Raw genomic sequence first — 12,030 nt, 5'->3', positions numbered from 1 at the left:
TAACGCTGGAGGAGTTCAGGACGGCGATGGGAAGGGGCCAATTAATGATCCTGCAATACCATAGAATGAAGATGGCTTTTAAGGCTAGGTGGCCAATGTTCCCGGACGAACCCCCACCACACCCATGTCTGATAGCTTTGTCAACCCGGGCCGGAACTAGCGTCTCGGGCCTGTACATGGCCATACAGGCCAACACTCCATCGGCAAATATGATGAAAACTTCCTGGGAAACGGACCTAGGTGCTGTCATACCTGAAAACACCTGGGAAAGGTACTGTGAACTGACTAAGAAGGTATCCATGAACGCGGGTCTCCGGCTAATTCAATTTAAAGTGTTAAACAAGTTACACTATACACCCCTAAAGATTGCGAAATTCACAAATAATGGTACAAGTAGTTGTCAGAAGTGTGCTGCAGACCGGGCAGACTCAATGCACATGTACTGGAGCTGTCCTCGCATTGGTGTATTCTGGGGGGAGGTGGCGAAAAGCCTAGAAGAGGTGACTCCGGTACCGGCGGACCTCACGCTGCAAGAATACTTATTTGGGGATATAGGTAAACAGTCGGAAAAAACTAGAAGACTCTTTAATATTGCATGTGCGGTGGCTAAAAAATGCTTCTTGAAAAATTGGAAGAGCATGCAGGCTCCATGGGTAAGCCACTTTGTTAAGGAACTGACGTATGTAAATGAATGTGAGGAGCGCTATGTGATGTCACTCCCGAATTCATGTAAACCTAAGGACATCTGGGCCCTGTTCAGGATGTATCTGTGTGAGGCGGATTCAGAGAACAGTGGCCCGACAGGGCCTAGTAATATGGTTGCTCCGTAGTACTATATGTCATGCTGTATACTTATATTGAATGATTCTGATTAAGTATGTATATGTAATGTCATGTTGTATACCACAATCAATAAAGTTGTTAAAAAATTTTTTTTTTTAAAAAGAAGAACGCCTCAAGATCACTGCATAGTTTCATTTTGTTGATGGTTTAGAAGACAGTGCGTGTCGGGCTATAGTTTGATAAGTTGCAACGCAGTCCTGTTGGATATTGTATCTTTTCCCAACACCAGCATAGAACAGGCCGACCCCTTAGGGATTCATTGTGCACGCTGCCGGCCATTTGCTTACCGTGCAAGCATGTGAGGCAGGGTTTAATTTTAATTGTGAGAGCAGCTTGGCATGCAAACATGGCGGGCAGCGCTCACAATAAAAAGAAAAACAAACACTGCCTGACATGCTGGCATGTCAGGCAGCATTTACTCACTTTGCACTGCAGAATGCAAATTTGAAGGGCTGTGTTTACACTTGCATGCCACCGTTTGCCCTTTACCAAGCAGAGCAAATGACCAATTTTTGGCAGCTGGGACCTCCTTTTGTTAAATATAAACGTAACAGGTCCCGGCTGTCAAATTACTAATTTTATCAAAATGAGCTGCAATGTGAGCGCTGCCCCTCTGTGTCCAAGACAGTTTTATTTGCATCTTTTCTTGCGTCACCCTTCTGTGGTTGGTTATAGTTGGCACCAATGAAGCTGTTCCGTCATCTTTCTGACGTCCGGATGCATATTTGTTGTGAGAATATTATGTTGTAGGTCAAAGAAAGAGGGTTTTTGATGATGCTTCCTTTTGGTATCCGATTCTTCCTTTTACATTTGCTTAGAAAGAAAATGTCTCTGTTGAGCTGTGCTTTATGAGACAAGCATGGTATCAGGGGTTAGTTTTAAAACCTTTCTAAGGTTCTTGAGTTGGTGTAATGCCCGACTGGCCCAAACAGTAAAGGGATGGTTCCCTCAAATGATGTTTCCAATGGCTGTCGCTGTTTAATAGTCCAAAATAAAAGTCTGTCTAAACCTATGCTTACCCTCACTCTTAACAGAAAATTTGGTAGGAAGTCTTCACAAAGGAAAACAGTGGTTCAACAGAAAATGAGAAAACCAGAGTTGGTTTCAGGTGGTCTTCTCACCAGGGAGGGGTTTCAAATATCTTCAATATCTTTGGGATCCCTTCCCCAAGCTTCGACTTGTTCATGTTGCTAACACTACAAAACCAATAAGTCTCCATCTTGGTTGGGCCTCTCTGGGTTCCCTACCGCAAGCTTAAGCCCCCTCCAGCTTTCAACACAGTCAGTTTTATCAGGATGCCCATTCTTTAGTAGGCCTCTCAGGGTTCCCTTGCCCAAGCTCAGGCCCCTCTAGTTTCAAACACAAGTTCAGCTTCATAGGATTTACCTTTTCCTTACAATCCTTTCATGTAGTAGAATCAGAGGCTTTGGAAAACACCAGGCTCTTTGCTCTTCCTAAGCGTGACCACTCCGATCCTTTTGCCCCGCTCTTTATTTCTTACACTTGCTTTGATATTTGTTATATTCAGGTGCTTCCTGCACCACTTTAATTTGTGTTCCTTTCACTTTGTCGTTCACACTTGCGGTCTGTCTTTCTCTCCGCTGTGCAGGTTGCTCACTCCCCTCCTTTTGCTGTGGACACTTGCACCTGTCCTTCTCCCATCGTGCCTCTTGCACACCTGCACTCGTTTCCTTCTTTCCGGGTCGCTCGCACCCCTTTTCTTTTACTTTGGATTTTGCTTTAACTTCTGTGCCACTATTTTTTTCTTTCTCTTTCTCCCTTTCTCTTTCTTTCTTTCTTCCCCTTTAAACTGCTCGCTTTTCACTCTGTGCCGCTTTACACATCTTGCTTTTCTCCCTTTCCTGCTCCAGCCACCAGATTGCTTGTGAATTTCTCACTCTCATGCAAAACTCACCGGGTAGCTCAGCACTGGCAAGTGTTTTCTCCAGGATGCTTGGGTGTAGGTCAGGGTCTCTCCACTTGCCCCTCAGGTACCCTTGGGTCCAGCACATGGCCCAAGGGAACAAACAATTGCACGGACACCGCCAGCAGGACACCAGCTGCCTCGCCCTGCTGCAGCCCCTCTAAAAACACAGAGAGGTGAGGCATGCCATTCTCTGCCTGATTCTTCTTTCTGCAGCTCCCAGCTTCTCTGGTCCAGTATGCCTCCCAGCTCACTTATTCACCAGAGCAGACCAATACCTTTATAGTTCCTACAGTTGTCAAGTGGAGTCAGGTGGGAATCGAGTGCCCGACTCTTAATGCAAACTTGAGCGCTTTCTATGGCAGTTTACCCTCATTTCCCCCGCATTTTATTCCTATGGATAATCTTCACTGCTCTTAGTTAACCCGCCTCCCCTTGTCTCAATACTTGTGGAAAATGAGGAGGGGGGGGGTGTGTGTGGGGGGGGGGGGTTCTTCTTATGTTATTGAAGCTCCTAGCCTATGGTCTGAGCAACTTGCTCTTGCGGCTTTTCATTGCCAGGTTGGAAAGCATTTGGACTAGTTTTCATGCACTGGAGACTTGGTGTGCTGCACGCAACGTGTCTTCAGGCTAGTCCTCACCGCAGCACTCTTCAGCTGCGCCCACTAGCCTCATTACTTTGTTGTTTCTCCGCATTCAGCATCCTGGAATTCTGTGTTCTGACCTCCAGCGCGTCTCGCCTGCATTCCTCATGGGTCCCCAGCTGTGCTTCCTCACAGCGATTTCCAGATACTACCTTCAGCTGATTAACGTTATTCCCGCACAGCAGCAGTGACAGAAGGTATCATTCCGCTTCAGCTTAACAGCCAGTACCACACAGCGTTCTTGAACTGTAAATATAAGGCATTTGTTTTCCAATACAACCGCGCTTTCCCACGAGTAGAACATGCGGTTATTCTTGTTTACCTCATTTCTATGGTGGGTTATCCTCCTTATAGCATCACTTGTCTGGACAGCATCAACGGGGAATTTACAAACTCCACACCCCAAAAGTTTTTGTTTCTTTATTTCCACTGGATTCTACAAAGTCAGACATTTGTGTTATTATATTGGAAGCAATGGTCTTCATAACGTGCACAGACTTAAAGACGCTCTGCAGAGGGGTTGGTGCTCCAACCAGTCTCTAGTGCGTCCCTCGTGCTGTGCGGGATATCGCACCTTACGAACCTCCCTTCCTTATTCGTTTTCCCTGGATTTCTCATTAGTGTTAGATCTTCCATTACTTCCAGTCAATGAGGCTCTACAACTTCCAGTCTAGGTAGGGAACATTGCTTTCTTTACTTATGTGAAAGGGAAGATAGGGGAGAGTTGACATTAAGCCTTAACATACCAATTCTGTCCTCTTTTAGGAGAATCTTCAATCCCGCTGAATCCACTTCCGCCATCTTCTGGCAATCCCTGTAATCGGGAACGCTGTGCCCTTTCAAGTAATCCACTGCACTGGCTTTTGGTTAAATTCAGGAGATTTCTAGGAAGGTTTCCAATCATCTTCGAATCCTTCCATCACATCAGAGCTCAGTGATCCAGATCAGGACAAGAGCAGAGTGCTGGTAAGTCACTGATGACTGTAACAGGTCGTAATCTGTGTTTTCTGTGTATCACCTGAATACAGGACTCTCAAGGTCTACATGGAAGAAAACGCCTAGGTTTCTCACAGCTTACTTTTTTTTTAAAAAAAAGATTCTTCAACTTTTTGGATACAGACATTTCAGAGGTGAAATGTTACACTGTCCGGTTATGCCAAGAACTTATTTTGTGATCTGAAGAGAAAGAAAGCGCACCCCAGTTTCAGCAGGCAGTACTGCGACACGCACCAGGAGGGTGCAGCAAGGCACAGCTATTGGCCAGCCGTAGCAGCCACGAGAGGTTGTTAGAACAAGGGAGAAGAATCTCCGAAGGCCAGCGGAGAGTCCAGTTGAAAAGTTGTGAAAGCAACTCTGCGCCAACCAAGCTAAAAGAACGAAGGGGAAAGTCCAATGTGGATCCCAGGAGAAAAGCCACTTAAGCGACTCCCCGGGTAGTGGAGAGTCGACCAGACTCAACAACCCTTTCGAGGAGCACTGCTCGAGGCAGTCAGGTAAGCGGTGGCTCAACTGAAGAGGGAGGCAGGCAAAGGAGAGAGCGAAAGAGGAAGCATACACCAGAGGAGGGAAGTGAGAAGGGGGAAAAGCCCCAGGCCACAGAGACTGAACACCCCAGAGTGGGGAGCACCAAGAAGAGACCCCGAGTGGGGATGAGACTACGTATACCCCAAAATTGGGAGTCAGAGTGAGAGAACCCCAGAGTGGGGAGAATGAGAGACTCAAAGAATCCCAGAGTGGGAAGTGACAGAAGCTGGGCCGAACACCTTGATAGCGTTCCAGCACACCAAGAACTGCCAAACAGCGAACAAAGGCATCTACTAAAAAGGGGCAAGGCTGGGGTTAGAAGCCAGCAGCTTTCCCTTCCAGACTTATATTTACACCAAGTCTTTGTTTTATTGCTTTCTTGTGGAAGATATGTAAAGTGGTTGGGTTAGAGTTGGAATCCAAATGGAGGTTTATTTAACTTTTAGACACCTTGACTATTCCCCTTTTTGACTTCCCTTTGTTATAAAATAGGGATTGCGCTTGTAGATTTAGGGAAATATTTGGAGGTGAGAACAATAAAACCAGTGAACCAATGTCTGGTCATTCGAGTTCAGATTCTGACCTACCACATGGGAAATATAGAAATTTCAGTATGGAGACGCAAACATTTGTCAGAAGAGACAAATTGTTGTTATACAAGTAAAAAGTACTTCCGGTGACAAGGTCCAGAAGCTCCCACTTAAATATTTCAAGCGCCTGAAAGGCATCCTTGCCTCTAACACGGCCAATGTCAACAACATAATCCTAGAGTAGAGTTGGGGAACTGTACACATTTAACATTAGTGGGAAGGAGCCATTTCACTCATCAAGGATTGCAGCACTATTTGAAGGAAATGTAATCTTTTCTACTACCCAATGCTAGACTGAGCAGCAACTTGTATCAGACATGTGTTCTTCACCAGAAAAAGTGCCAGGACATACACACTCCATGTTGGTGCTGGAAGAGAGAGCAATGTGCGGTCTTGACATAGCAGTCTGCCTCACCTTCCATTAAATCTTACCAAAACTCACAACTGCATCTTTTTAGTCTGCGATTCACTTCCATTTTTAAAAAAAATGAATTTTTACAACCATTTCACACTTATTTCTGCCCTGAACATTAAACTTACATTAATATTATTTTAGCTTGAATTAAAAATAGCCCTGTAGCAACACGTTATCAATTTTAATAAGGACCGTTTGTATGTAAGCAGGTGCTTCTGCCCAGATTTTTAAAGACTCATCGATTCAGTTTTCCACAGTACACCATTTCTTACTTGCAAAGAGCAAATAGTTAATGGCTATAGGCGTGTACACATTTTGAGAACTGGAGGGAGAGCTTGGTGACCGCATAGTTTGCGGCCTACACTAAGGCAGCAGAGGGCATTGAACATACTGTTTTTGTCCTCAGAAAGTCAGGAATTCCAAGTACAGGGCTTGCCTTAAATGGGTAGGGTGATGTACACCCTGTATCAGACCTCTAGTTGACCTCTGGGTCCTGTGGTCAGTCCTTAATGGCTCAGTGGCAACCAGTTGTGTTAGAAATTGGTGGCCAGTTCAGCAATGTGCTGCAATTGAAAATATGCACAAAATTACATTAGAACTAAAATTCCAAGTGAATCCAAACTGTTCCACAAAATCACTGGAAAAAGGCTTCACACCACCTTAAAGAGAATGCTTAGATTGCTTTTTAACTTCTGAAGATAAGCATTGGTCTGGGTATTCAGATCAAGGGATGTACTGAAGGCAATCACAAATTCTTACATTCTGCGATCAGAATATCCTCATCTTGTTCTTGCTTCACAATTATGGGAAGCTGGTCTCCTCCTTGTTCAGGCTCCAACCCATCTTCTGCAAACTGGATAGCAACAATATAGAACGTCACTGGTGTCTGAAAAAGCAAAGAAGGGCGAGTCATTTAAATCAGGTAAACCCAACTGCAAACACCTACCAATTACACTGTCAAGTAACTACAGCTTCAATTCCCAGGTGTTGAAAGGTTTACAATTAAACTAAATAAAGATTATCAACAAAAAGCAGAAACAAAGAATAAATTAATGAGTACAGATGAATCAAATATTTTACAGCGATAAGAGACAGAAGACAGACAGACATGTTGCCCAATAATATAGACACTTCCCAAAAGTAGGGACAGGCAAGACTGATGGGGCTAAATCATGCTGATAAAAATACAAACATTGGGAGTACATAGATCAAAGAGAAATACAGACTAAAGGGGCAGAGAATTGGTTAGGAAAAGACTAAAATGAAATTCACTGGTCAGGTTACATTTCTGTGTTGATCCACTATTTCTATTGATGTAATGAAAGTGGTTACCAATGTTTGCTGAGTGCGACAGAAGTCCAACTGCAATATAATGCAACTGGCTTTCATTAAAAGGAGTGAAACACATGGCATATATCATCCCATAGTAATGCGAATCGGCTCATTGAAATAAAGAAGCACCGATTCAACTGAGTAAAAAACATTAGGAAATAACAGTGGATCAGTGTTGATCTAGAATGCCACTAGTGAATGTTTCTGAAATTTTTCTTTTCAGGGTTTTATGGTCTTTTGTGAGGGGATCCCCAACACTGTTCAACCTGATTTAGTATTTGATTATAAACATTCTAATTGGGGAACACGCCATCACCTCCGCTCTTCCAATTGTTCAAGGGGTTACTTAGGACTTCTATAAAAGGGAAAGAGAAAAGAGTCGTCTCTGTACATTAAAGATGAATATAAACAAATAAAAAGGTTTCAGATACGTTTTTGGAGGTGGGATTATTTTACTCAATACCTCTGGAAGTACAACTTTTTCAGGGAGTAAAAAAAAAATAAAAACAAAGAATTAATGTACTAATAATACTTCCCAACCTAAAAAGGTTTCATAATGATGATTGAACAGGAGAGCTAAAATATGCTGTGCGTACTACTGTTTATCACATTTGATAGAGGCAATAACAATAATCAGTATGGCTTGACACAAATATATACAGGGGACAGGAGGATTCGACTTTTGAATCTTCTTTTCTTCTTTGACACAAATATATAGCAAATTCTCAAAGCGGTGCAGGACTACTGCATCGGCCAACTGGCCCACACGTCAGTTCCTTCTTAAAAATCAATACCTGATTAAACAGCAGGGTCTTCAATACTTGCCAGCAATTTTTAAGGCAAATTCATTCTAAACTATGACCGCCCTGCACCCTCTTGTAAAAGGCAACACGTTGCTTCATTGAAACTCTGCTCCTCTTCAATATGATAGCCTTGACTGTACACTAATTATTACTCTATTTCCCCCAACGTTTGCTTTTTACCATCTAATGAAACGAAATCATGAGACCTCAAAAACACATATGATTCCACTTCGGCAGAGTGCGACTGAGTGTGCAGTTGTGGCGGAAGAGGCGGTACATGTTGGGTGATTAAAGTAGTTCCTAAACAGACATTTCTGGCCGAGACACCTCGTGTCTACAGAAGCTCCCCACCAGCGCGGGGTCCAACCGAGTGTGCGGTCATGAAACGCTGCTTGCAATACAATCTAGATCTACACCTCTAGAAAGACACAGCAGCACTTGGATCAGCGCTTGCCGACATACTGGAGATACAAGGGTAAATTAGCTTGTTTGGATAACAGGAGGCCTCTAGCTTGAAATGGCTAATCACTATTGCTAATTCGCAAGACTTAAGGGTTGTGCTCATCTGAAGCCTACTGTGCCAAAACATCTCCCAAAGAATAAAACTACTTATAATCTAGGCAGTGTGAAAATTCCTGAAACAAATTAACCAATGGAATCACTAGGGAGCAATGACAGAGCATAATAAGGAGCCATGCGAGATAGCCGAGTGTAGTAAAGCTAGAGGGGAGAGAACAGCTAATGGGAAAATAACAAAATATGTTGCACCCTCTAAAGGAGCTCAAAGTACCTATGCAATTATCCACATCTAAAATAGTGCCAATAAATCAGGTACTCAGCAACGCTTCAGTATCTTCAGTAGACAGTTTTCTAGTGAATTCATGTTACTCACTGCAAACTGAAGCAGCTAATATAGTAACACTTCTCAAACTTGTTAGAATTGGGCAGCTCCGATAAGGAGAAAGATAATGCATCTGCCATATTACAGAGACCAACGGATAGCCTCACTATTACAGGAGTGGTTTAGAGAGACTGCAAATCAATAGAAACAGCGAATGTCTCTGGCTCTAATAAACCTATTTCTTAAAAGACTATTCGTTTTGCAATGAAAATACTGTTTAAACTGCAGAATTCTAGATGTTCAACATCATGCAAAGAATGGGAGATCATGAACTGAGTAGAAAAAACCACTCACAGTGGTATACCATGATTTGCCTTAACAGAACTCAACAGATGCAGCTTTAGCTGCTATTACTAGACCAACAAGATGTCCACCCAAAAGTATATTTGCAGAGTGGGGCTGGGAGAAAGTCCTAAGGAGATCTATCTGACGCAACACAGAAGGACTACAATTAAAGAAGATAAACATACAAAACACTAAGGGTAAAATGCAACCCCTCGTTTACCCACTTGATAATGACAACACATCGGTCATGTCATGCAATTGGATTCAAACCCTTTGAAAATAAAGGAGGGCTTAAAAAAAATAAATAATAATAACTAAAAGCCAAGAGAAAACTGCACAGAGCTACCAAATCACAGTGGATTAAAAATAGTGAGGGGAAAGCAAGATGCTACTGACTTCCAGGAAATAGATGATACAGACACGTTCATGCATCCCAGATGTTACGGAAACACCAGCAGTAATCCCTCTGCATCTGGAGATAGATTGTGATTACAAGCAATTGGGATCACAAAGAAATAATGCAGCTCCAGGAAGATTGTATCCTATTCCCCCTCACCCCAATTGTCGAGCACAGAATATACTATTAGCAGTGCTTTTGCAGATGGCAGTATTTTACCGCTGAATCATTGTGCGTACCTTCTGTATCTGCTGGGGACTATTATTGCACTAAGGGTACTGACCAGTAAGGATTTTGATTCTGTGGAACAACTTGAAAACCTCCCGCCCAGAATCCCACATATCTACATCTAGGATACACTGCAATGCTAGCGAGAACTATAAAAGGCTATGCCGATACATTATTAAAAATGGGCTACCATATGGATCTGTACGTTGCTAACCCCAATGTGCAAAACAATAAATTAACCTGCAATACTTTCGTTAAAAGTTACGATTAGTGCAAGGAGATTAGTTACGTCCAAGAATCGGAAAACTAAAGAAGATACAGTCTCGGCTAAAGATGAGCAGGGGAACAGGTTATCCTAATTTCTACCAACTTTGCCTGGTAAAAGGCTGCAATATTTAATGATCACCTCATGAAATGCCCAAGGGCACAGACGCCTACTGAAGAACAATTGCAGGGCATGTAATATACTCAGATTCAGACATATTTATGAATCATGAGAGTTGTCTCAGAACAGAAACAGCCACTGATGGATTTAAAATATAACCCAAGCATGCCAAGCAGATGGCTCTGGGATGTCCTGCTGGGGGTTATTACTATGCTCGTAATGACATCAACTCTAAAGAAATCAGGCTTGCTTAAATAGACCCAAATATTTGATTTTAAGAAATTGTAGTTAATGATCAAATATTTTACTTGTGAATATTTACGATCCTCCAGGTGGTATATACAAAGAGCATATTCAATATCTACTCTATGAAACATTATTACATAGAATGCTACATCATTAATTCCCATTGCACTGCTCAGTTATGGCACAAATCAGAATGAGTGAGACCCTCCAAAGTTGTATTATGAAGCCGACCGGGAGTAATATACTGGGTAGACGTTCGGGAGACTTCTTTTCAGATTTGGAAATGGTCATGCTTAAATGGTAGAACAAAACGCGAAGGTTTAGAAAATGGGTAAAATGGCTATATTTTATTTTTTATTAAAGAAGAGAATTTGATACAGAATCTTCTATGAAAGCTACTTTTAATACATATAGCGATCATTTCTCTGTAGCACTTAACATATTATATTGGAAGAGGCTAATTGTAGTTCTGTGAGAAAAAAACAGTGAAGCAGAAATCAATTCTGGGGCAAATAGGCTGGATTGGTCTGAACAAAACTTGACTGCAATAACTAATCATCTCCCTGCATTTAATGGCAGGGACATACTTAAAATGAAAGATCTCCTTCCGGATGAGAGTGTTAATTGGATTAAGCATCTAACTGCAACCTATCCATCCATGTAGGAAAAGGCAACTCAGGAAACTTATTAGGAGAATACCACATACGTTGACTGAGATTCGTGCCCTATACACAAAGACGTCAAAGAATAGGCATAATAAAATCAGGCAAAGCAGTACAGATTATTCATTAAAAAGAAAGAATGGCAGAAATATGCTATACTCAATAAGGGCGATTATAGAATATTTTTGAAAACTCTTTAATGGGGCTAAAGGTGACAAGGCCGCTCCAATTAATCCTATAGGAGAAGCCAAATGAAATTAAAGTTTACTAGTGAAGTAGGAGGGTTTGAGCCTTGTAAGAAATAGAAATTAAAATACGATTTTGAAAGGATGGTGGAGAGAATACAATCGATTCCTGGGACTTGGACTAGCAAACAGGGTTTAAAAAAAGAGACTGAGCTGTGGGCACACAATACTATTTAATGCCATAAAACAGGCAGGATACCACAATCATTGAAGACAGCTCTATTGATACCAGTTTTTAAAAAGGGTGACAAAACCTCCACAGACAATTATAAACTGTAGCCTCATTGGATGTTCCAAGTAAGGTTTTCACATTTTTACTTAAAGATCTGAAGAAATGGCTAAGTAGAAGAAATATGCTTGATATATTGCAAACAGGTTTCAGACCGGGCCTATCATCTAGACATAACATACTGTTGTTGAATATATTTATTAAGCAGGCTAGGACTAAAGGCGATCCCCCACTATATGCACTGTTTATAGACTTCAAAGCCGCCTTAGACACAGTGAATCGTGCCATATTCGGGCAAAAACTGGAAAGGGGTTGCATACCTGCAGGATTGGTGCAGAAGATTAGACCGCTCCACACACAGATACCGCAGTTCGGGT

At 42.2% G+C, this 12,030-nt stretch overlaps 1 protein-coding gene across 2 annotated transcripts in view; it reads right to left on the bottom strand.

The window, feature by feature from the left end:
• Positions 1–12,030, bottom strand: part of LOC138521305 (zinc finger protein 436-like) — a 197,994-nt gene that overhangs the window by 155,604 nt on the left and 30,360 nt on the right. The window contains exon 2 of one of the 2 annotated variants that reach the window (XM_069634041.1): positions 6,700–6,826. In XM_069634041.1, the coding sequence (XP_069490142.1) occupies positions 6,700–6,826 (127 nt within the window). Of the gene's footprint in view, positions 1–6,699; positions 6,830–12,030 lie in introns of those variants that run through there. The other variant, XM_069634042.1, reaches the window with a different exon arrangement.

The sequence above is a fragment of the Ambystoma mexicanum genome, chromosome 13 (assembly GCF_040938575.1).
Source record: "Ambystoma mexicanum isolate Mex_15411 chromosome 13, UKY_AmexF1_1, whole genome shotgun sequence".
Lineage (NCBI taxonomy): Eukaryota > Metazoa > Chordata > Amphibia > Caudata > Ambystomatidae > Ambystoma > Ambystoma mexicanum.
The sequence above is the reverse complement of the archived record's forward strand: the minus strand, read 5'-3'. Positions and strand labels throughout refer to the sequence as shown.